Source organism: Acanthopagrus latus, chromosome 16, assembly GCF_904848185.1.
Source record: "Acanthopagrus latus isolate v.2019 chromosome 16, fAcaLat1.1, whole genome shotgun sequence".
NCBI classification, from domain to species: Eukaryota; Metazoa; Chordata; class Actinopteri; order Spariformes; family Sparidae; genus Acanthopagrus; species Acanthopagrus latus.
The window spans coordinates 16,719,758-16,746,286 of record NC_051054.1 but is presented as its reverse complement, the minus strand read 5'-3'; the positions used below and the strand labels follow the sequence as shown (position 1 = coordinate 16,746,286).

At 42.7% G+C, this 26,529-nt stretch overlaps 1 protein-coding gene and 1 long non-coding RNA gene across 5 annotated transcripts; one reads left to right on the top strand and one right to left on the bottom strand.

Annotated features, from left to right (window-relative positions):
- The first annotated feature begins 1,748 nt into the window (after positions 1–1,748).
- Positions 1,749–26,040, top strand: LOC119005124 (filamin-A-interacting protein 1-like). Of its 4 annotated transcripts, XM_037072629.1 has the most exons (7): positions 1,751–2,168; positions 7,311–7,383; positions 13,986–14,280; positions 14,737–14,910; positions 15,519–15,697; positions 21,675–24,477; positions 25,402–26,040. In XM_037072629.1, the coding sequence occupies exons 3-7, from the start codon at positions 13,993–13,995 to the stop codon at positions 25,606–25,608; spliced, it is 3,651 nt and encodes a 1,216-aa protein (XP_036928524.1). In that variant the 5' UTR covers positions 1,751–2,168; positions 7,311–7,383; positions 13,986–13,992; the 3' UTR covers positions 25,609–26,040. The 4 variants fall into 4 exon arrangements, with proteins under 4 accessions (XP_036928526.1, XP_036928524.1, XP_036928523.1 ...); XM_037072628.1 differs by lacking the exon at positions 7,311–7,383 and having other exon boundaries at positions 1,752–2,168; XM_037072630.1 differs by lacking the exons at positions 1,751–2,168; positions 7,311–7,383 and adding an exon at positions 12,389–12,469.
- LOC119005129 lies at positions 15,703–21,689 on the bottom strand. The gene is made up of 3 exons (XR_005070393.1): positions 18,317–21,689; positions 17,381–17,486; positions 15,703–17,257 (listed from the first exon to the last, which is right to left on the bottom strand). It is a non-coding gene; the product is annotated as an uncharacterized LOC119005129 (long non-coding RNA).
- Positions 26,041–26,529: the final 489 nt, after the last annotated feature.

Sequence of the window (26,529 nt, the reverse complement as noted above, 5' to 3'; positions counted from 1 at the left end):
CATCATCCACTAATGGCTTCGTGTGAACAAAACCACTGTTGGGTCAGAGCTGCATTGCAACACAAGGGGAACTGACAGCGAGGGAGTGAATGTGTCCGTCTGACATAATTCCTCGGTGAGTTTGTCTGTTGATTAGCTGCTGCTGCGTCTTTTGTTTGCTTTGGTTTCCACTTAGAGATAAGACTGTTATTGTGCTCCCAGTGGGCTTCCTTCTGGTGACCAGACAAGACTTTCACTAGAAAAGGCAAATTCAGGCTGTGGTGCACTCTCCTCACTCCTCATGCTTCTTATGTACCAATAGTCAGGATTGAATACAGTACCACAAAAATCCATAAACAATGCAGAGTCAGGAGTTTATCAGCAGTTATAAACGAGTTAAACATTAACAAGCACCAGATAACAGGGTCAGAATGGAAATATTCAGAATTCAAGCAGTCTATTGAATTGGATTTATTGTTCTTGAACTCCAGAGAGAACTCCAGGAGAGTAGTGAGAAATAATCAAAATAGTATAAACTCAGCTAAGTTTACAACCACTTTAATGTATATATCCAAGAAGCAAAAATGGAAAGGTAGGATTTTCAAACAATGTGAATGGCTTTCCTCGTCAGATCAGCCTCGTCACACCAGCAAGAGACAATTTGTCTGTGTGAAACAACTGGCTCTTGGCTTAGCGATTACTCTCAGGGCTACTTAGCAAACTATACACATAGCCAGCAGGGAACATGCAAGCACAGTCAGTTACAGACCTGTACAACATTTCATCCAATAAAGAGCTATTCACGGGGGCGAAAAAACTTACGCAATGCACCTTTAGCTTGAAATAAAAAAAATGCAGTGATTTATTTGCCCCCGCATGTAATCATAAAGTGACTAGCAAATATGCACTGATTCTAGCAAGGAACAGTTCACATTTCAGACATTTTAAGTGTGACCATTCACTGTACCTGCATAGCTTCTATTTAGAAATGCCATTTCACTAAGTTTCCCAGCTCTATATAAGATCACAGCATAATGTTGCTGTATGTTGACCTCGCAAGGTGGGTAAACGATATCCCACAGTAATAGTAGGTGGACCAAATTTGGGTGTGTTTACTTTCTACTGCTTCTGTGCACATGTCCAAGCTAACAGTAGCCTGGCAGCGAACTTAACTATTCCCATTGATGCAGAGCACAATTACTGTACCTCAGATTTAGCTCCCTGGCTTAGTTTTCTGCGAGCAGGGCCAAAAAGGCAGTGTGGCTGCCAAAGGCTCTGAGAGTTTGGCCACACTCGGCCCTCCTAAGTCAGCAATCGGTGGTTGCTTGGGCCACTGTTAGGGCTTGGGTGGCTCCTGTCACCGGACTTTCCCATCATCAGAGAATGGCATGGTTCAGCTGTCACCAAGGGTCAGCGGGGAGAGCTGGCTCTCTCACTGGCCAGCCAAAACATCTAGCATTCAGCTAGCCTCAGCTGCTAACAGTGCCCGTGTTGGCAAGAGTGGATGAGTTAAATATAGAACTATACTTTTAGCCTCAGTGGCCGGAGTCAAAAAGAGCAGAGAGAGGGGGACAATGGAGGATGAGTGAAAAGATCTGGCCCTGTGACAAGGCACATCACGCCGCACCTCTGCCTTTCTCCTCGCTGGGCAACGGCCCCTTTCAACCGCTGAGAGGGAGTAGAATAATGCCTGTCCACCTCCACCTCCCCCCTCCTCCTCCTCCTCCTGCTCCCTTTCATTTTCAGTCTCACACACTCTTCAACTGACTTCTCGATAGGATAGGCTAGGATAGGAGGGAAGGAAAATGAGAGGTGTGTTTGAGACTGCTATGCAGAGTAGAACTGGATAGGCTGTGGGAGTGAAAGAGGGAGGGAGGGTGAGAGAGAGAGGGGGGGAAGTTACAGTGCTCTCTATCATTCCCTCTCTGACCTGAGGAACTGGTAGGAGAGAGAGTGAGTGAGAGTGAGTGAGAGAGAGAGAGAGAGAGAGAGAGAGAGAGAGAGAGAGAGGGAGAGAGAGAGAGGGGAGAGCTTGAGATGGCTCTTGGCACAAGTGAGTAGCCAGCAGACACCACAAGTGGACCACACAAGCCAGAGGATATCGGTTGGATACTTGACCGCCCTTTTCTCGAGGATTAAACTTGGTGTGGCCATTAATTCGCTCAAACCTGGGGACGACTCAATAGCAGGTAAGTCAGTATCTGCTAATGAAAGAATTCTTGTTCCCCAGCCAGAGGCGACCACACGCCTCTGGCAAAGCAGAGCTTCTCAGCTGTTCTGCTTTCAGACCGAAATACAGGAAACAGCTCAGGTAGATCACAGGTGCTTCTGCTTTACTGTCACCTCTTTATGAAGCCAATAAAGGGCATTGATGGATAGAATTCCACTGGCTTGGCACTTCATTTGAGCTGCGGTAAGAGCTTTTTATCCACTACGTGAATGAAACAACTCTTCCCCAAAGTGCTTATACTTTTTATACATTCAAGTGACGTGGTTTTGGAATTGCTCGCCCCTTAGAAGACAAGGGACTGCTCTTGGTGCTGTTCGCGGCGATACAAATTTGGCATTGTGACAGAGAGTCATGAATCAAACATGACTCCATGAATTACATCTTATGTTGCTTTATGAATAAGACCATTTAGCGCTTTCGCATGTGGGAGGAGAAGCCCACGACTTCGCCAGATGACAGGGGATGATGGTGCGCTGAGATGAGAGAGAGAAGTAGTTCAGTTTATTAGTCAGTAAAGGCACGCACTCACGCAACTTTTGCCCTCAACTCCTTACGCACACCATTGCACTTAGTGTACACACGCAGAGTGCAACTGATCACACTGTTGCTCAGCATTAAGAAGCGTCTGAGGCCTTCAGGAGCTGCAGCAGGATGTCATCTTTCATCCAGAATATTTATGGATGTGTACGTAATGACGCCAAAGTGAATTCCATTTCATCCGCATGAAGTCATCAGACACATGGCTCCGGCTAGCCGCTGTCCATTTGTCAACGGCTGCATCACTTTGCCTCAGTAAGCCCAAAAGAAAATATGTAATGTATCTCACCCTCAGCAGGGGAATGCAGCGCAGGTGTGGCTTGCTTGCGCTGCTCGTCAAAGATCCTGTCTGTCAGTGTCCAGGGGCTCTGCGCAACCTCACCCTTCCTCCTCCCGCCCTCTCCAGCTGATGTGGCCCCTGTGCGCTCACTGATATCACCGCCGACACAAGACAAAGAGAGCTAGTGGGGCCGATATTACTCATTAACATTGTTGCGCTCGGTCCAGCTTTATCTAAGCTCGTCCCCTCCGGCTCTGCACAAGTCTGTGGCGCTCAATCAGCCAAATGTCCACTGGAGAAAAAGACAGATTTGTGAACTGGGCAGTTATCAGTCGACTGCTTGTAAATTAGTCAGTCCTACTGTAAATCAATAATGCCCTCCCCGTTTAAACTGGAAGCAAGCTGGCGAAGTTTGGGTATTTGCCAAAGTAGCATTGATTCGAGATGCACTAAATGTGTCACTGGCTTACCTCATGACATTACTATGGCTCTATGTCACTTGAGTTGCTTGTGCAGTGGGGTGACATACTGTAATTTAGCTGAGAGTTGTGGCGGAGGAAGAAACTTTTCTTTCTGTATCTAGTGCTTGCAGCATGTGCAGCATGTTTGCAAAGAATTGGTTAACACAACCAAAGGACGAGGATAAATACCAAATCAAATAATTTGACTGAGAAAAATGTAAACTATTAAACGCAAGAACAAGACAGCATGCGTTGAAGTTGGAGCTGTTTCCAAAGCACCGACTCCATTATTCTTTGACACCTTTACGGTCTCCTGCACATTATCAACTCACTGACCCCATTCCTTTCTCGCTATGAATGTGATAGCTTGCGCCTGTGTGTCGGACATGCGTGTCCGTGGCTAATTCGTTTGAAGACATGTCTGCGTGCATGAACACAAACACAATATAGTAAGGAGGTGGAGCTCACTGTGGCCAGTTAGCGGGTGTCTTCCTCCCTATACGTCTGCTGGGCCTCACCAACAGCTGTCACTGACACATGCACAGCCCCAGTCGTATAAGGGCCTCTAGTACTTGAATTCCAAAAATGCAGTTTAGACACATTTGGATATTTCGCAGAACAGTCAGTGGCACTTATAACTCATGTTCCCTCGGTTTAAAAATAAGTCCTCAAACGCCATGGCAACCCAAGATCTTCTCAAGATCATTTGATATGTGGTGGGCAAGACGTCACAGTGGATTGACTGGTTCGTGACATGTAATTAGAACAGATGATGTCATTCTTGAAGTTCTCTTGCCGTGGAAATATATCACGAGTGTTGCAAATGGTTCAGGCTCATCAGAGTTTATTGGGCTCTAACTGTTAATTAGCACATGAATCATGCATTGCACCACTCAGTGGCAGACTCAGGATGTTTCAGGGGCAGAAGAGAAAAAAATAAAAAGGGCACCAGCTGTATGCAGTGGGACACCATAGTGCAGCAAGTTGTGATACATTTACAATGAAGAGAGGGCATTTCACTATGTGTTGTCCACAACCAATTAGGTTTTGGAAGGGCATCATAGAGGTCTCTTTATCCCCTGTCCACCACCAGGAGAACACCCTAGAGAACCCCAGTGGAAACTTCACCATGTTTTCTCCACTGGGAGGGCAACCTAAAGAGCACTTTATTACATTTCCTCCACTGGAAGCTACCCAAGACATCTCTTCATCACATTTCCATCCCTGGAAGGGAAACCTAGAGGACACTTTATCATGTTTTTTTTTCCACTGGATGGGCACCCTAGAGGTCTCCTTATCATGTTTCCACCACAAGAAGGTCACCCTTGTGGGCACTTTCTCAAGTTTTCCTATCTAGAAGGGCAACCTGGAGGGCACTTCATTATGTTCTTATTTACCATAGGGGCATTTAAGGGGGCATTTTTGCTGCCTTTTTTCGAACATGGGGCCACCGGGGCCCATTGCCCCCCCTGCGCCACCCCAGTCCACCAGTGGCACCACTGCATCTTTCTGAGCAGGATAATCTTACTTTGATGTAAGAGACATTCTAAATTCCACAGAAGGGATCAATTAGTTGATCTCAACCATATTCCCACCCTCCCTTCACATCCCATGCTTTTCTTCTCTCATCCATGCTTTTTGAGGGGAAGTGACTTAATCATGAATCTTCAGTGAACTGGCGTGTGATGATGACAGCAACCAAAAGATCTCATCTGTCCAGTTATGTCACTGTCGTGAAGGGAGAAAAACAGCCTATGTTTACTGAAAGCACCAAGATAAGTACGGCTGGCCTCTGTGGATGATTGTCCGCTGGCACTGAAGACCAAATATCACACTGTAATCTCACAGGAACTGTCACCGAGACAAAGTTCTTCAATCCACTGCTGTTTTAGTCTTTGGTCCCACCTGAAACAATGCATTCATTGTTCCTACGATAACCAGCTGCTATTTTTCTCTCAGGAAAAAGGTATATGACAGACAAAAGAGCACAGTCACTGTAGCAACAGAAAACAATACAATTGCTCATCTACAAAACTGAAAGTGGAGATTTGGAATTGGATAACCAACTATGGACAACCTTATATTTAATTATCATTCCATCAAACAAGAGTATAAGGTCTTCAAAACAGCTTCCACGTTATTAAGTTGTTCAAGGTGCATATTGTAAAATCAGCCACAAACTTGAGGCATATTCTGGACCCTCCAATAAAGGAAGAGTTTCACAAACACATCTGGGATCACACAGGTCACATAGGAATGCATGGATTGCTGTTTGACTCCTACGGTATACGTAAGCAGACCTATACAATAATGAGGAAGGGAACTTCAGCCCCTTAAGCAAATGTTCCACTTAAATGCATCAGATGCTATCTTTGTTAAACATTGTTGGTGCTAAGTAGGTTTCTCAGCTTGCAGATGGTTTTTAGGGCTTTTTCTAAAACCAAAACTGAGCTGAAAGAACCTAAAATGTTCTGCAGGACTGAGTTAACCATGTAGCAGGTGGTAAAGTGGCTGACTCAAGTATGTCTGGACTGTGAGCTTGGAGCAATGGGGAAGTGTTGGTGTTAGCACTGCTAGCACAGGAGCCTTGGACCACCGGGATTAGCTTGTTAGCATGTTAACTTAAGTAGATGTCACTGCAAAACAAAACATAGACCTCTTTTTGTTCATCACCACTTGTCAAGTTTATGTCCAAAATTGGTTATCCTGTTACCTTTGTTTTGGTCTCCACCACCTCCTGGGAAAAAAAGTTGCTAACTTTGTCTATCATTTGTTCTGGTTAGCAGTTGGCTCATCAGAATTGGTCTGATAACAAGAGTGTGAATGTACAGTCATTTGTCTGTATTAGCTAAATGCGAGTATGACAATGTGCTCACAATGACTAAATTGAGGACTTCACCATTGAGACCACTGATGTTTGTATAAGGTTTCATGGCAGTCCATCCAATAAGTGTTGAAATATTTAGACCCACTGACTGACAGACTGACAATACCAACAATGGAGTCATTTTTAAGCACGGCTGCTAGCAGTGGGTTAGTAAGAGCAGAATGACTTAACCATGCAGTAAAGTATTGAGGCCTAATGTGTGCCTAAGGTGTAACAGACTTGTTCTTTTGGAAAAAACAAGAAAAGCAGAGGTGTAATACCCAAAGACAGCTTATTGAAGACAACATCATTAAAAGGTAACATCACCAATTTTGCACTTTAGAATATGTTTACAGGTCTTGGGGCGTACTTCTGCACACGTGAAAAAGTAATATTAAGTTTTACCTATTGTGTCTCCAGAAGAAGCTGCTTGTAACCTAATATATTGCCTCCAGTGGTGTAACTCACTGGCTAAATTGCATTGTGGGTGCCAGGTCTTAAAAAGGCAGAAGAATGCATTAAGTAAAAAAAACATAGCATTACGTCGCATGAGTATATGCAATTATACTTCCAGTACATCAGTTAACTCTTTAGGTGGTAACATTGGGGGGGGGGGGGGTCAGTGTAGCTACAGTGACAAAGTTCCTCGTAATCCATGTAATCCATGAACTGCCATTAAAAAAACGACCCTGTCCAATCAAAACAATACATTTAACTGATGAAAACTCATCAGTGGCATGCCAAAAGGCACAAAATTTCTATGCTGCACTACGCAAGAAGCCCAAACACGGATTAGTCGTCCTCTGAAAGACAATATGGGACCACTAGCCAACAGGGAAAATTAAATCAGGGAAATTAAGGTCTTGCAGGCATTTAGACAAGAATTCAGACAAATGGCTGACTCCATTACGTTGTGCCATATCTAAGACAGCTTCATCCATACGTTTCTATTCATAGAACAGCCAGAACTCGATCTCCTCCTTGATCTCAATGCCATAAAGATGGTCTCCACTCAAGACTCTGGTGCTTGGTAAGTTGGTCTTGGTTTACAGACACTCGGTAGATGTCACTGGGGGAATTGCTACACCATTAGGCGCTTCATCTTATTAAACCCTTAAGAAATAACAGATGCGTTAATTTTGCCCAACATGCATGCTTATTAAACCGATTGCAGATGCAGATGAATCATGTATTCCAGCAGCTGCGCCCATCCATATGTTTGGAGACAGTACATCACTGTACACCTCTGAGGGTGGCATGTTGTGTGAACGACTGCAATATGCATCAGAGGCTCCCACACACATCAATATTCATCATGCATGTCTCAACATGTAAAGATTTACTGATGCCCCAGTGAGTAGCACAGGGATAGTGTAAGTTCATAAAAGTGAATATTTAACGAAGCACAAGCACAACATGTTGTGTTTTATAAGTGACTGATTCAGGAACTGAGTCTTTTATTAAGCAAAGCATGCAAGTAAGTCATTAATGTGAGGAATTATGTGTAGACATGGACCTTCGTTCTCAGTTTGCTCATGATTGAAACCTTAACTGTCGAAGCTACCGTAGGCTGCAGTGAGAGGATCAGGTTAATGTGACATCAGGAGAATACTACAAGATGAAACCTTCAACTGACATTTTGCTCCAGTACTGCATGCCAATGTCAGAGTTTTTGTCGCTATTAGGTATTAATAGACGCCACGATTACAGGAAGACAAGCTGTGAATGCTTAAGTTTTGTCCATGAAGACTGTGGAAGACTCTTCAGTTTAATGGAAAAAAAGCACTCTTGATAAGAGGAATCTTCAGGGAATGCATGCAAGTCTGAGTCAGTGTTGCTATCTGATGACATCCATCTCTGCCTAAAGCCTCTTGAACACGGCTGTTACGCAAAATCTGACCCCAAGGGTCACTGGCCGTCTAGGCTGGAACACGCTGTCCATCAAACTCCTGGAACAGACCGTAGCTTTGTACCCTTGCAAAGGGAATAATAGGTGCTTACAAAACATTCAATATCAGATGGATGACTTGTAGCTTCGGATCTCATCCAGTTTTGATTGAAATTCCCATGTCTTGGCGCACTAGTGTGTTTTTCTTGTCAGGACGGGAGAGCTCCTCAAGCGTGCTGCATTTTATCAGTGTCCTCTGGCAGAACAAACTGCCAAACGCTCGCATGCAAAGAACATTTCCCACTCCTTATTTAGTCACATTGGGTTTGTGGTGTGAATATATCAAACTTGCTGAATCAAACAAGTCATTTTCCTATAGGATTATAACATTATTTGCAGCTGCTATCCTCATTCCTCATCTCTGGTAAATGAATTTGGCCACAAGTCAGACTTTAACCTTTCACTTTTTCTCTCTGTGCAATGTTCAGCAGTATTATAGGCTGATATATTAGGAGATTAAAGTCTCTTAGGAGAGAAAAAACATGTGTGTTGCTATTGTAGGGCACGGACTAAGGGTATCAGACCCCATCATGCTAATGTTATTGCTAGAATTGTATAGCTCTCTAACATGTACATGAACAAAGAAACTTCTAAAGTGTCAAAAAAGCTACTTAAGTACAAGCTTTTTTGTTCTTTTTTTTTTTTTTAAAAAGTATTAATCAATTAAAAAACCCAAAAGTTACATCTTCAAATGTCTAGTTCTGTCCCACGCACAGTCCAGAACTCAAAGATGCTAAGCTTGAAACATTATGAAATTAATACTTAACACTCTAATTACAAAAGTTCAACATAAAGTATAACATGTTAGTTTTTTGATGATGTTAAGTTGATGTGAATAAATTGAATAATATAATTCTGATTAAATGAAACAGCTCAGTTGGTGGAGAAAAGGGCTAATGTACAGGGGCTTTGTCTGACCTGCTGCCCTTTGCTGCATGTCAAACCCCCCCCCGACCCTGTTTCCTGTTGTGTCTCTGAGCTGTCCTGTCAAAAAAGGCAAAAAAAAAAAAAGCAAAAAAACCCCAAACCCTTAAATGTTTGTGTATAATAAGTGTTTATTATTCATGTATGATACATAAAATGAATGTATTTATGAATTATTCCTTCGCCTGTGATAAATCACATGTCTGTTTTTTTCATTTCTTTAAATCAACTCAACCGGACAGAAAAAAAATTAAATGTGACTCCACACATTGTCATGTCATATCATGTCATGTCATGTCATGTCATGTCATGTCATGTCATGTCATGTCATGTCATGTCATTGTCCGTAACTGCTTATCCCTTTCCATGGGGTCACGGGGTGTTGCTGCTGGAGCCAATCCCAGCCTTGTCTCAGGGCGAGGGCAGGGTACTCCCTGGATAAGTCGCCAGCTCATCGCAGGGCCCTCACTGATGAGCAATGTGCGGTTCAGTATCTTGCTCAAGGATGCTTCGACATGCAGCTCAGCCTTGCCCGGAGCCGGGATTTGAACCTTTCGATCACTAGTCGACCTGCTCTACCCGCTGAGCTACAGCCGCCCCTGACTCCACACATTGAATTTATGTAATACAGTAACATGGAAATTTACATGGGATTAAAACAGTTAACAGTTTTTGATGTACACTGATTGATTAAATAAGTGTTTTGAGTATTACACTGAGCGTTTATCACTAATATTATGAAGTTAATTTAACCGATGTCACAGCCCTATTCCCTAATGATGAACACTATTCTTATGAAATTCTTGGACTAAATGTTGTATCAGTCTGATAAGTCACACAGTGAACATCAGTGGTATTCACTAACTTGATGACCGCTCACAAAATTTTACAGCCCCTTTTTTCACTTTGGAATGGCAGCATGTGTTTCGACGGGGACTATATATACTCATATATGTGACAGCTGGACTTGCCCAAACCTTGTGATAGATTTGGGGTGCCGCTTTAAATTTAGGCGCGGGCCTTGACTGGGGCCTCCCTTGGTATTAGGCCACCCTTTTGTATTTGAAGGCACTGCGGCGTTGGATGCCGTGCAGTCAGTAACATTGTGCTGGTTGTTAAGATGCCACAGATGTGTGAGTGGGCATTGTGGCGGGTTGGCGCGGACCAAAGAGTAAAGCCTTATTGTCCGACAGCCATCTCTACTTTTATTTTCTATAAGGACAACTGGGAATGTTGCATGTCAGACTGGAATGCAGGTCACGCGGCTGTTGGAATTCCCATATGTTGCTCCTGAGAATTCACCACAATGAGAATGTAGTGGCCAGTCAAGGTGGATCAAAGACTTGTCATCAATAGGCTGTAATGACAAGCAGAGTTTAATGACGAATTCTTGTCAAACAAAGTCTTGTCATCAGTAAGAGTCTGTGAAGTTGTAGTGGCTATGACAAACAGCTTCAGCTGTCAAGGAGGGGTTCTATATGAATCTATCTGTGCAACTTAAAGCTGCTATTATCAACTTTATTTTGATGATCAATAGTTTAAATTAACAATGGATCCATGGAAAGGGTAGATCATAGTGACAAAGGCTTTAGTTAACATGCTGACAAGCTAGCCACGGTGGTCCAAGGCTCCTGTGCTAGCAGCATTAACACCAACACTCCGCCATTGCTCCAAGCTCATAGTCCAGGAATACTTGAGTCAGCCACTTTACCACCTGCTACACGGCTAACTCAGTCCTGCAGAGCATTTTAGGTTCTTGCAGCTCATTATTTTGGTTTTAGAAAAAGCCCTAAAAACCATCTGCAAGCTAAGAAACCTACTTAGCACCAACAATGTTTGACAAAGATAGCATCTGATGCATTTTTGGAACATTTGCTAAAGGGGCTGATATTCCCTTCCTACATGTCTATTTTCATATACTCGTCATTATTACATAGGAATCTGTCAGACAATAACAGACAATTAAATTATTATTTAAACTATTAATGAAGCAGTTATAAAGGTTTTTTTTAACAACACTTAAAACTTGGCAATTCCAAATAATGTTTATAGATAAACTTATTAACCATGTATAAAGTATTCTCAATATTAGCTGCAACTTTATGAAAAAAACAAATTTACAAATAACAATCAACTTAAGTTGAATTAACCATACATTCACAATTTTTTAATTGTGGTTGTTATAAAGTGTTACTTTTTGCTGTCAGTTATGATTTCACACACTCTCACACTCACTCACGCTGCTCACCCTATTGACCGGGAGTGACACCGTGAAACGAAGCGGGCTGTTACAGTAGCTCCTCTGGATTTTCATGGCATCAGCCCAGAAATTAAAAATAAACCACTGAGTGCCTAACTCAGCATCAACCATTTTGTCTCATTTAGGAACTCGGCCCAGAGTCATTTACAGTACTGCACATGTTTCTATGTTTAATCACTCATGCCCCCAGTAGTGCCTGTTTTAATGCCCCCCCCCACCACTGGGCAACTCTCTGGCACTGTCTGAATGGTGGAATAAACACTGTAGGCACTTGTGAATGCGGCTGTGCTATGACATTTGACTCAATGATATTGAGCCCACAGCTGAAACTAATAGTTATGGATAGGAAAGAAGGCACTGCAATTAATCTCCAGTTAAGAACCTGCTCTCTTTGGAGCCAGTGTGCACTCACTGAACTCCCAGAACTAAGATAAGGAATGCACTTAATGTGTTGCTTCATCAATTCTTTTTTTTTTTTTTTCCTTTCCTGTTTGAACTGAGAGATGCATTCACTGTTATCTTGCACTCTTCCCCTCTCATGTGCTTCGGTCTTTTTCCTGCAAACAGGCAGGATTCAAAGAGACTGGTTTCAAGCATCATTAGAATTCACTGCAGTCTTTACTTTGCTGACGACTGTTACCCAAGAAGAAAGACATTTTTCTGGAACCAAACCTTTGATATACTCACTTTCAAACCGTTCAACACGTGATACTCTTCTGGAACAGCCTGCTCGCTTTCATCACCTTGTTTTGATCTAGGTGGACTGATTCAAATGGTTATTGAAGTTCTGACTTGAGCTTCCCAGATTCCAGATTGTTTCAAAGAGATTAGTGGTTGTGTGTTTACATCCTGTAGCATATAGTGCACCATACACCCTGTGTACAATGTGCACGTACAAGTGTATGTGTTCCAGTCCTGTGCTTGGGAGAAAATTCATGACATTTTGGCAAGCTTGCTCAGGATGTCTCAATGCATGATTCAGAGGTCAGGGTGCTATGACATCACAAGGGTGCTACGCTGGGGATTTTGAGGGGCCAGGGGCGTTTTCTGTTTGCAATTAAAAAGCGCTGTTGATGTCATATCTGAAATCGATCACAAAGAGTGAACTCGCCGGGGAACTCAAGGCTGTTGTCTGAGAGCTTAAACAAACAAATGCCTGAACACACGCAAACATATAGCCTATAGACTTGAGCACATTCACAAAGAGAAAACCTGATACAGGGTTAGGATGTGCTGGTCGGCACCTGGCATGGCAGCCACCGCCATCAGAGTGTGAATTTATGTATGAGAAAACTGTAAGTGTATGAATTACTTGTCCACTGTATGGGTGGACAAAAGCACCCGCTAAATGTCCTAAATGTGAATGAAAAAGAACAAAAACAAACAAATAGGATTACTAGCTTATGATACTGATCTTTACTAGGCTCCCCGCCCAGCAACCAACCTAAGGTACTTGTAGGCTAACAGCAGAACTCCAAGTGTTGCCGTTGAGAATGCATTAAAACAAGCAAGCAAGCGAAGAAGTTAAAAAAGTTTGATTAAATAGGCTAATGGTTAAATAAATATGTAGGAATTGTATGCTGTTTTAAACAGTTAGCTAAAAGCAATGGATAAACAGCTACAATTATTAAGAAGTTAAAGTAATGGATTAACAAAATGAATGAATAAACAGTTAAAATTTCCAACTCCCGTTACTGCAAGTGATTGTGGTGCGAATCCAAGAGTGACCAAAGCGACCTAATTAATTCTATTCTATTAAAAAAAGGCATTGTAATAATATCCACTTTTTTTCCTAGATGCAATAGGCCTAGTGTTTAATGACACCCACTTAAAAATTATAAGCAGCCAAAAAGGTTGGTGACCTCCGAAATAGTGCACTGCATGAGTTAACAATACATGTATACTCAATGCAAATGCAAGTCCCCCGGCTCGCTGTATGTTTAAGTAATCAGGGCTACAGAACAAGCATGCTACAAGTTACCTCAGCATGACTTGTGCCGTTTCGAATGATTAATGCGGTAAAATTAAATTTAGAGTCTGTCATCAACAGATTTATTTTCGGGATCTGGATAAAATGTTTGACTCAGACGTTTAATGTCAGCAGAGAAGGTTAGGGCACCCAGGAGTGCCACAAATGTGCTTCCAGACCATCAACACTCAGCGTGAGATACACAACCGTTGTGGAGCCTGGGACGTGTCGGGGAATGCACACACCGCCATACAGTGCACCAAACACACAGGCACACACACATGCCCGCTGCCAGGTTAGCATGGAGCTTTATTCCAGATCTGGATTACTACACGGGACAATGTCATCCTGTGTATTTGTACTGCCTTCTTGTATTTGTGTTTGCGTGGGTGTACATGCCATTGTATAAAAGTGGGTCAGTGAGGCAGCGTATGGGAAGTAGCAAAATAAGGAAATGGTAGTTGAGCTATAACAGTGGACCGTGCAGAGGATTTGACAAAAACAAATGTGTTTCGTCTGTTCTTGGTGCAGGTAGAGCATGAGGTCCAAAAGCGGCAGGGTGGAGAGCCCGGCCAACGGGGTGCTTGGGGTTCCACAGGCTGACCATGATGTCAGCCACGAGCCAGAAGTGGGTCTGCCCGTGAAGAGCCTGATGGCCAAAGTTCAGCAGATGGAGGGTGAGGATAAGGTGGAGGTGGAGGTGATCTCTGACAAGGAGAAGCTGCTGATCGAGTCTCCTGAAGTTGGAGAGAAAAGAGAGGACATCATGGATCTGTCCAAGAAGGATCTGCTGAAACTGCTGGGGATCATGGAGGGAGAGGTTCAGGTGGGTTGGGTGTTGTGTTCCACTGTATTTGGCATCTATTTGACATTTGACCTATCGTAATAAGCAGGGTAAAAACAATGAAGGAAAGAAAACATACAACACAAAGTCGGTTTGAATGGGAAGCTCTTCTGCTGTCATTGGATTGAGCTGGACTGCAATTTTCTGCACAATAGCTCTATCTTGTGGCTGAAAATGGCAGTTTAACGTGCCAGAGAAAACAGGCCTATGTGCCATGTGTTTACCAAATGACTGCTTTGGAAAAAGTTAATGATACAAATGCGATAACCGTTTAAACATTCTGAACTGTAGAGTCAACTGTGCAAAAATGCAACATTCCGGTCATATTTGAGATTATTTGCATGTCTGGGACAGAGAAACAGTGAGTGTCCAGATGGAGTGAAAACAAGTCATAACACTGTGTCATTTACATATCTGTATGTTTCTCTGTGATTTCAGGCCAGAGAAGATGTCATCTGCATGCTGAAGTCCAAGCCGACTCTCCCGGAGGCCCTTGAATCACATTATGGCTCCGCGGTACCAGGTTCGGCCCTGCAGGCGCTGCAGAGGGACGGCTTCATCACTGGCACTGAACCGCACAAAAACAGTGTCTACCAAAAGCCAATGGTTGAGGTCAGTCACCACAGCAACTTTTCAGTTGAGCCTATTTGAATGTTTTATATGTTTTAACAGTGAAATATGTTAGAATGGAATTTTTAATCATTAAAAAATTTAGTAAAATAAACAGCAGTCCGGGCAGAGCATCCATGATAGGACCGCTAGCTGCATGGCTAACTGATGCTAATGGTTGCTATTTAGCTAATGGCAGCTACAGTCAGCATCAGTTCGTGGTTATTCTGGTGAAATGCTGCCACCTGTTAGTATGAATTCAACGGGTGGCCAATTTTTACATATTAAACCTTTAAGTAATTGCCCCATGCTGCTGTTGTTGCTATTATGAGTTCTAAAAATATTTTTAAAAAAAACCCAGAAACTATTACTCAAATATTTGGAACATTTTTCTCATGAATTACTCTTTTATTCTGAAAATCAGCTGTATAAATATTACAGCGCAATTTAAAAGTGACACTCCTGAACATCTATCAGAAGCCTACTGCTACAAAAGTGTTTGCATGTTGCACCACAGCGATCAAAAAGCAGTTTTCATATGTCCACGGACCCTGCACGTGTCTGTGCATTTCCCTGTGTGTATGTGACAGTGTCTCTTTGCCCGTTCTCAGCTGGAGCGCCTGCAGGAGAAGCACAAGGAGACGTACAGGAGGATGCTGGGTCAGCTGCTGCTCGCCGAGAAGTGCCACCGCCGCACCGTCCACGAGCTGGACACGGAGAAGCGCAAGCACGCGGACTACATGAACAAGAGCGACGACTTCACCAACCTCCTGGAGCAGGAGAGAGAAAGGTGAGGAGGAGAGGAGCATGGAATTGCCACACCACTGAGACGAGAGGGCAAAGTCCTTGCATCAGATTAAATTCTAAACACATGACATTTCTGTCAAAGAATAATTCCACTTGCAACATGTAATTTGCAAGGTAACTAAAGTTATTGAATAACTGTAGTGCAATAAAAAGTACAATATTTGCCTCCAAAATTGCTTGAATGGAAGTATAAAGCAGCCAAAAAAGGAAACACAGGTAAGTCAAAATTGTACTTAAGTACAGTACTTGAGTAAATGTATTTAGTTACATTTGAATGCTGTATAAGTTGTATCATAAGACAACATGCAGTGTCAGTATAACTTGAACAGGGGGTGGAGTCGTGGGGAAAAGGGAAACAGGTGAAAGACATGCGGAGGAAAAGAGTGGCGAGAGAGAGGAGGGAGAAGCGAACACATAGAGTAGACAGCAAACACATGAATACTGGGAAAAGTGGACGTTACATATAGCAGAACCAGTGTGGACATGTTTTGTGCAAGAAGTGAGCAAGACCTCAGACAAATCAACATCAGAGAATGTGTGAAAGGTGGCCTCATCAGCCAAGTGAACCACCGCAGAGAGATGAGAAGAGGAGAGGAGAGGGAGGAGCTGGTTACTAAAGTGATAACCTCACATACCTTTGTTTGACGGAGAGGATGGCGGTGGAGAGTGGAGCGTGTAGGTGAGGAAGGGGTCAGGCTCCTCGCTGTGGGAAAGAGGTGAGGGGCCAGTTGGTGGGGGAAGAGGAGGGGAGGAACAAGCGAAGGAATAAAGGGCTTTGAGGAGAGCGAATCTCCCATGACATCATCTGTGAAATGAAGTCATGGATGGGGTTGCGACCCGGGCTTGTTGGTCAGGAGGAGACGAGGGACGAGAGGATGAGTGAGGGGAGAAAGAGGGGGTCCAACATCTGAGGTGGGGGGATGGTTACATCACGTGTGTGTGTAGGGGCCTCACGGAGATCAAACGAGCCTGGTTGTGACGGCGTGGATGTGCAGTGAATGTGTATGAGAAAGGAGGGCACCATACTAATTAACGTACTATTAGATGCAACACTTTAATTGGCTGTTGCTTGTTAGGGAATGTGTTTTGTAGCAATTCCCATAACGCATCGCTGTTCACTCTCACACAATAATCCTGAGAGCTTGGGGGGGGGGTTGTAGCAATTAATTTTGAATTGTACATCTAAGCCAATATGTGGTTTGCTACGCTTATTAGCATACACAGTTAGCCAAGAGGCATTACAACATTTATGCAGGAGACATCTGTAAGCTACTGTATAATATGTACACATATAGTCAGTCATCTGTGGAGCAGACTAGACCACGCATGTGCTGCATTTCATGAACTGTCAGAACTTCAAACGGTTCATTCTGAGCAGCACTGACCCGGCAGAAGCACTGGATCCCTCTCTTCCCCGGGCTTTTACTACAGGACACAGGAAACAGACCATGGAAGCTAAATCACCGTAATGACAGCTGAACTGCCATCACACACTGTGGGGAGGGCTGGGAAAGAAGCAGCAGACTTCAGCTGAGTATTATAGCTGAAATCACAAGACAGGGGAAGAGTGTTGTCACGATTCAGAACATTTCAATAAAGAATTTGGATGCACTCATACCTAAATTAACTGATCTGGAGTTAATTTGAGTGTTCGAGTGTAACTCACACTGTTTGGGGTTTTGTAAGGCTGAATAGCGTACAGTGTTGTGCGACTGCTGAGGACTTTGTTTGACTGACATTCTGCTGAACTTGAATCCAAAAGCAGATTTCGCCTGAAGCAAAATATACACTGGAATGAGTACAGAATCAGAACAGAGATCAAATCATGAAAGTCGAGTTTGTTGTTTTCACTTTGACATGCAGGCAGATTTGTACATCTTATGATGTTAACGAAAGTAGCTGTGACGGTAAAGGTGGGCCTTTAGCAAGCAGTGAATAGAATAGTCTAGAAAGTGCCACCCCAAGATGTTTCTCATTAATTTTTTTAAATCAATTTTTACAAATTATAACATGAATTGGTCAATGTTGTTAATTCTCTAAATATAAATGCTCTAAATTTGAAGGATCCCTAATTATTCAGAGTCAAACTTTGCAAATATAGTCAATTTAGATAACTCGGGAGCTTAGTACCATTTTGCATCTAATGCTTATACAATCAAATAAGTTGTGCGCTTTTGGCATTTTAATCATCAGCATGTTAACCAGCCCTCAATGAAATTTCTACCATGCTGATGCCAAGCAAGTATGAGGTTTCTGGCCTTGATTCCAGCAAGTTCACTTCAGTTCACTTCAGTTCGTTAGACATTAAAATAGTAAATTTTGTGCTTCCATTATCAAACACCTTATAGACAATACCAAAATTCATACTCTGGGGACCATGAATGTCTGTAGAAAATTTCAGGGCAATACAACCACCTTCAGTGTTTGCCAAAGTAGCGGACCAACTGGCCTACTGACTTGCCATCTCTGGAGCCAAGCTGCTAGCATGGCAAATAAAAAAAAAGGGATCTAGGCTATTGTGATCAAAACTTTTAAACATTAAGAACAGGAAGCCTCCACTTTGGAAGCATATGGCACCAATCACAAGTGAGCCACCACTTACTTTTACTTGATCCTTGGTTTGCATGCAAGAAAGCAATGACCTCCTTCTTATGCCAGGTAGTTTCCAGCGGGTTCCTTGGCTCCTGCACAGGTCGGCCTCTGTCACCTCGAAGAAAACATGGAGGGGATGAGCTCTGCGAGGTCTTGATTTGTCACCACCTGCACTGCCCAGATCTGTCTCCATAGAAGGACACAAAACTAATACTTAGAGTCATGAAAAGTGGGTGAGAGAAAATAAGTATCCAAACCATGGATGAATTGAGAAGATTACGAAAAAAAGATTCTAAACTGCATGACAACATTACCTTCTTTGCACAAACACAATAACACCTACACAGAAGCGTGCACATGTCTGCCATGTCCGGTAACGCCGTCTTTTGACATCCACCCTTTCAGGCGAAATGGAAGTGTGTCATCATCTTGTCTTTATCAATACGATTGCCTCCAGCCATCCGGGTGAGAGTGAAGAGAGAGAAGCCAAAGGTCTTGTGCCAAACACCTGCAGGAATGCAGAGGGTGGGCAGAAGGGAAGCAGTTTCTGACTGGTAGCTATCAGCCATTAACGCCTTCTCAAAGAACGGAGCAATTTATATGTCAAGAAGTTCAGATATTTCAGCGACATGGTGGTAATGACTCATGGGAGAAAAAGCTCCCGTTCCTCGGGAGTTTTCAAAGGGTGCGAAGTCACGCACATGGAATGAAAATCCAGACCTGAAACTGGAAACAAAAATGGTTGTTTTCTTGTCATTGTAAAGCCTTCCCTCAGACTCCACATTATTGAACCACCTGCCATCAGATTCTGTACATACAGTATATGTGAACCTATTATGGTTGTCTGTAAAGTTCTGATTTCTCTCTTTTAACACCACATCAGTCTTATGTACTGTACACCATCACTGACTCTCTCTTGCTTAACACAATATGCTTTTCCTCTGTCAAGAGAGGTCATTACTGTACAACAGTATTTTGACAGCTTTTTGGCAGTTTGTGGCTGCTTCAATCCCCCCCCATCCTGACATGGGGGCAGGGGGGCTACAGTGCCTCTGAGCAAAATTCCCTAGGAAACATGGGATCCGATGAAAAAAAAGTTCTCTCACAGAGGATCGCACCTGTGTATTTGCTCAAGAAGCTTGTTTCTTTCGCAAACACTGAGAAGCTGGAGCCCTCCTTCAAACAACTTTCTTAAACCTAATGCACACAGAATGTTAAAGCTAAGCAGAGAGCCACGCAGAGGCAAGATCCCTTTCCTGTTTTTCTGCATTGCTTTATCAGGAGTGCTTTTTAAGTTGTGGTTGAGCATTAAGATTCATCGCTTTTTGCCACTTTGGACTGAACAAACTGTTCACAGCCAATTTGTTGCTAATTATTTCCTCCTTGGTAACATAGCACAGGCTTGCTAAACTGTGGTTCCTGCATGACTGGACCACTGGAGCCAATTACAACTGACATCATGACTTTGACCTTTGCATGAAAGTAATTTTAGAGTGCCAATTTCTAGGCTATCACTGACATCTGACTGTGTAAGTATGAATTTTAAGAGCTGCACTCTGAGATCTGGATGGCTCCTTTGTACAGTAGCCAGACCCACTAATTCCACTTGGCAATGAAGGCTGCTGGTAATATAAATCAGTGTACTAGATGTTTACTGTCATTTACAAACTGAGAATTAACATGTAGAGTTTCAAATTGAATTTGACTCGCAGGGAATCATTTGGGTTATGAAAAATGCTGTTTGTTAAAAGATTGCCCTATTATCTATACAGTTTAAATGCAAAGGTCAAGAGCATAGCACTTCATAAACCCATTGTCATGGATACGTATCCTCCCAGAACTTCTTCATCTCAAGGGAACCATATCTGGTTTCCTCATCGCATGTAGACTTTTCAGGCATCCCAGTTCTAATCCAGTTTCTCCCTCGAGTGGAACTACAGCAGACATTCTCTCTTGTCTCCTGTACCAGCAAGATTATTGCTTTTGCTCTGCAGAGGCAATATCCTGTGCACTTTAGAAAATGGAGATGGTATGGTTTCATTTGCACCACAATTGCACTGACCCTTGAAATATGTTAATACTTCTTCACTCTTTGTACCATCGCCGTACATTTTCTGAAAAGAAGCACCTATAGTTTTGCAATAGTGTATATATTTTCTATCAAACATGTAATGTTTTGTAATAGCATGAAAACTGGGGGGAGCTTTGCAAAACACTCCTCCCGTGGCAAAGGTCCCACCCTTTTCACAGTGTCCACAGCAGAGCAGCACAGACACTCTCGTACACACATCACTGCCTTATATGGATGAGGTGACATCACTCACGAGAGGTCCTGGTCCTGCTCTGCTGTATTTATTCACCTTTCATTGTCCTGATAACGTTCTTGGAATGTGACTGTGGAGGATCTATAGAAAAGGAGGCTACTTCTTTAGCATTTTCACTGGATTTTTTCTATGATCCCCAAAGTGTTTATGTGACAAGAGCATCCATAGTGGGTAAGTTTTAAATGGGTTTTGTTGTAAAGTTTCTGAAATGTTGTGTGTTCACAGTAGTGAGGCTCTTCCATGTTGTGCTGGTGCGAATATTAATTTGTTTTTTTCTTTTTGCATTGCAAAAATGTTCTGGCTGAATATTGTATTAGCATTTCCCTGGGTGTGTAAAAGGAGAGGATGCAACTTTGCATTGAATCTGCTTTGCATGCATTTTGTCCGAGCTGGAGACGAGAATGGGCATGAGCAGCATAGAAAGAGGCTAAGAGAAAAGAGGACCACTTGGTGAGGGGGTGTTGGTTAAACTTTCACTAGCAGTTTGTGTTCTTAGTCTCTATGCCAACAACACGGATGAAAATTGCATAAGTGTTGTAGTTTAGATTTCTGTCCTTTTTACTTGTTCTGCATTGCACAGTTTTACCATGTATGATTTTTCCTTTATCTTACACTGTCTAACAAGATCAAGTGTTCTGTCACCTTCTGTTTGCTCTCAGAGAGATAGAAACGGTTTCAGTTGTTAGACTTCGTAGCCAAAACATAATATTTTGTGTGGTTAAATGGTCAGTTACTGGATTTCTGTGAATGATAGTTGAAAGTGTTTCATGAAAACTTATGTCTTGGGTTTGTATCTTGGAGATTTCTGCTGGAAATAATAATTTCCATAAAGAGAGCACACTTTGACACTCAAAATGTCTGAATAGATTCAGGATTTTCACTTGCTGCCATTGAAACATTAACTGAGATCGAACATTGCATCCTGGAATTAAAATTATACATATTTTCATGACACAATGGCAAACACAACTACATTGTTACTGACTTTAAAATCAATAAAACACCAAACTAATCCTTTCCTTTGTTTTTCACTTCACATTGTAGACTGAAGAGGTTGCTTGAGAACGAGAAAGCTTACCAGGTAAGAAAGGAGAAGGAGCACTCTAAACGTTTGGCCAAGGTGCAAGAGGAGCTGGTCAAGTTAAAGTCCTTCGCCTTGATGTTGGTCAATGAGCGCCAGCAACACCTAGAGCAAATGGATCAACAGAGCCAGCGGGTCCAGGAACTCAGCCAGCAGCTGCAGCAGCGGGAGCAGGCACTGAGTGAAGCCAGGGAGCGCGCTCAGGAGGATGGCCACAGGGTGCTTAGCCTGGAGGCTGAGCTTAAAGAGAAATCTGCCAAGTTCACCCAACAGCACGAGGAGATGAGCGCCAACCTGGCAAGTCAGGAGATCCACAACCGTCAACTCAATGCCAAACTTTTAGGGCTTTCGCATAAAGTGGAGGAGCTAGAGGAGAGCAATAAGGCCTTGAGGAAATCTGAGGAGGAACTGCAGGAGCTGAGGGAGAAAATCGGCAAAGGGGAGTGTGGCAACTCAAACTTGATCGCTGAGTTGGAGAACTTGCGCAAACGGGTGCTGGAGATGGAGGGAAAGGATGAGGAGATTACCAAGACTGAAAATCAGTGTAAGGAGCTAAGAAAGAGGCTACAAGAGGAGGATACTAAGAGTAAAGACCTCAGGCTGGAAGTTGAGAAGCTCCAGAAAAGAATGATGGAGTTAGAGAAACTTGAGGGTGCCTTCAGCACAAGCAAGGCTGAGTGTGCACAGTTACACACTGCTCTAGAGAAAGAAACGGGCCTGACCAAAGAGCTCTCAGATGAAGTCGTAGTCCTCAGGATCCGAATGAAGGAGCTTGAGACTTCTGAGCTCAAGTTAGAAAAGTCTGAGCTGAGCCTTAAGGATGACTTGAGCAAGCTGAAGTCACTGACTGTTGCTTTGATGGAAGAACGAAAGACCCTGATGGAAAGAATGCAGTCAGATGAGAAGAAAAAGGAGGATCTGAGTGAGATGGTCAAAGTTGAGCAGGGTAAAGTTATGGAGGTGACTGAAAAATTGATAGAGGAAAGCAAAAAGCTACTGAAGTTGAAATCAGAGATGGAAACGAAAGTAGAGACTCTAACCCTAGAAAAGGGGGAGCTGAGCACTAAGCTAGCCTATGAAATTGATAAAACTAAGGATCTTACTTCTAAGGTCAGTCAAATGAAAAAGAGGATGGATGGGTTCGAGCAGGCAGAAAAGCTCTCAGTGAAGAATTCAGTACAATGTGAACTTGGAAGAATGTCCGACCCAGTTAAAAGAGAAGACAACAAAGTTAAGGAGCTGACATTTGAAATTGAGCGCCTAAAAAATCGTCTCAAGCAACTTGAAGTAGTTGAGGGAGATTTGATCAAAACAGAAGATCAGTACGGCATGTTGGAGAAAAGGTTCATGACCGAACAAGACAAAGCCAACATTCTTTCCCAACAGGTGGAGGAAATGAGGAGTCAGATAGCACGAAACAAAGCAATTGAGAAAGGAGAGGAGGAAAGCCAAGAAGAAGACCTCCGACATCAATGCAAGAGAGAGGAGATTAAAACCAGAGAACTGCAGGCTGATGTTGTAGCGCTTAAGGAGAAGATCCATGAACTGATGCACAAGGAAGACCAACTTTCTCAGCTCCAAGTGGATTACTCGATCTTGCAGCAGAGATTCTTGGAGGAGGAGGAGAAGGCCAAGAACATGGGCACTGAGGTTTTCCATCTCACCAAAGAACTGGAGGTAGCAAAGCGTCATAGTCGGGCACTAAGGCCCAGTTTGAATGGGAGGAGAATGGTGGACGTTGCTGTGACGTCCACTGGAGTACAGACAGAGCCATTGTCCACTGGGCCATCAGAGGAGGACACCCCAGCAGTGTTCATTAGGAAGTCCGTTCAAGAGGAGAATCACATCATGAGCAACCTGAGACAGAAGTGCCTAAGGAAGCCAACAGAAAAGAGCAGTGCTATTGAGCGTTCACCTTCATCTGGCAGCGACCTTGGCAAGAAATCCTGGATTCCCTGGATGAGGAAAAAGGACAACACCCCTCAAGAGACCAACTTAGAAAAGCCTCTGCATTTTAATGGAAATAATTTGCCCTCTGAACTAACCATGTCCCAAAAGCAAGGGCAGCCTTTACGCATCCGGGTAACACCAGACCACCAAAACAACATGGCCACTCTTGAGATCAGCAGCCCCAATGCTGAAGACTTCTTCTCTAGCTCAGCTCCCCTCAGCCCCAACCCATCTCAACCTAAATCCAGAATCACAATCATTCCCACCTACTCTGCTCCAACCAACAAGAGAAAGTCCACCACTGGGCCTCATGGCCCTGAAAGAGCCAAGTCTCCAGTCAGTATCACAACGATATCCAGAGCCAAATCTCCAGAAAGCAGCAGAGTTCCCTCTTCTGCATCAGGAAGGCCCTTGTCCCCTGTCTCTATTATGACAGTGAGCACTGCTATAGTCCCTGAAGCATCTGCCTCCCCAGAACCACAGGAGATGACCATGGGCCGAGCTGTGTTCAAGGTTACCCCCGAGAAGCAGATGGTCCCAATGCCTATACGGAAGGGTCCCAACAACAATAGCATCATCACCACTGACGATAACAAGATCCATATTCATTTAGGAAATAGCATCACCCCAAAGATGGTAGTCAGACCAGTGGCTGCTGTAACAGAGAGCAAGGAAATGACCTTATCAACTGGGACAGTTTTACGCTCCCCACGCCAAATTACCACCACTACTACCAGGAGCACACAGAGCAAAGTGATGAGCAGTATCACAATTTCCCCTGTCACATCCTCCAACTCCAGAACCACACAAAACATGGTATGTTTCACCTAAGCACTTGTCTTCATCCAAATTATGAAATTACATGTTTTCTTATTGATAGCTTAGTTTGTTCACTCTTTTAGTATCATGCCCAACCGCAATTTACTCTAGATAATCCATAGTTATTGTTGCCATCAGTTCATTGGAAGTACTTGCTGCTAAAAGAATCTGTATTAAGTAGATTTGGTAAGAAGTAGTACCAGTGTAAACTCCCTTCACCTCCACCCAGGCAGATATCTCAACAATTGGGTAAATGAAACACAAACTACTTTGTTGAGTACCTGGTGAAGGCAAAAAAAAAAACTTGTTACCCACGATGTTGAACTATTTATTTGAGACACAAGTCTTTTTTTAATGTCTGGCATCATTTTCAAACATTATGTGACACATGCTATGTTTAACAAGGCAGAAATATGTTCACTAACAGCTTCAACTCACACTACCAAGAAAGATGAAGCAAAATTGTGTTGATCTGTTAGTGGCCCTTATAATATACTCTTTGTGGATCAAATCGACAGTGTGACAGAAATGGCCCCATGAGCATTTTACCACTCTGCTACAATCATGTGGTAATTTATAGTTGTTACTGGGTGCTTACATTCACAAACAGCTATGCAGGGCTCCTTGCCCTCTGGCTGACACAAAACACTCTTGCACCAGTAACAGCACAATGAAACCTCGCCTGGACAAGCGCCCACCCACTAGGTTCGAAGTGAAAGAAATATTAAATATTTACATTTTTCTTTCACACAGTTCCATACCACATATGAGCAATTACATTGTTTAGAAATTCAGAATTCCTTTTTTCCATAATGGGTATTTGCCCCCTTTCCATATTTACTCTTTATGTTCCCCTCAAGTGCTGTCCTGTTTTCATTTTCCTGTTTGAGAAACTGTACTCTTTCTCCCCATTGTCAACAGACTGGGCCGGATGCCCAGACACCTCGCACAGGACTGACCCGCATCCCAATGTCCAAGAGCCTGAAAACAGGGAAGGCTGTGCTGGGATCCCTGGGGATGTCGGGGGGAATGAAGCTTGAGTCACGAACTGAAAGCCAGTCTATGAGGATAGAAGTTAAAAAATCCACTGTGAATAGCAATACTTTACAAAATGGAGGAAAAGCTTGAAAGAACAGTACCAACAGAGTAACTTTGTTTGTTCATATCTAAATATGATTCTACAGCACTCTGGTGGTGCACAAATACAGCTCAGTTAGACAAAGAGGCATTTTTGTGTAATTAAACAAGCCATTCATTTCTCATTTTTGTTAAATATTTTGTCCTTCTCATATCCAATTCTGCCATTTAGATAGAAAGATATTTTTACTATATTAACAGTGTGTATTGTGATGGGCATTTGGGTTAAATATTATGTCAAACCATGCTGCTACTAACTGCTTCTTGCTTTGAGTGGTTGTCTCACACATGAGAGGAGTTTGTTGAGAATATTTTATATGGACACAATAAAAGTCAAACTATTTGTTTTATTGTAAATTATGTTTATTTTTTCTGTAAAGGATTTGTACTGAAATGTATTTTAAATAAATGTGATTAAAAAGAGTAGTGTGACATGCAAATTTATGTTGGAAAATAAGAAACACAAATATGGAGAGAAGACAGAGAAAACAGACCAGAGCTATTGCATCTGAGTGTTTCATCCATGCACTTGTTGTAAGTCTTGCTTTTACTACATTACATAGGCAGTACAGTAAGATACAGTAATCTTCTAGGCCTACTCTGGGCAACGCAGCCATTCAACAAGTGACTTTTTTTAATGTGAGCACCAGTATCATTATTTTTTTTATTCAAAATATATTGAAGCAGAAATTCAATGTACACTTCCAAGTTCATGGGCCTTAACAACTTTCTACATAATTTGCAAAGTTAAATCAAATGTATTTATATAGCAGGTTATAATGTGTATTTACCTCAGCTTTTTGTAGCTCTAACTAAATCATGAATCATCATTAAAGCAAGCTGACAACAAAAATAAAACATTTGTATCATCATATTAAATTTAGGATACTCAACTGTAATTGTGTTTTAAAA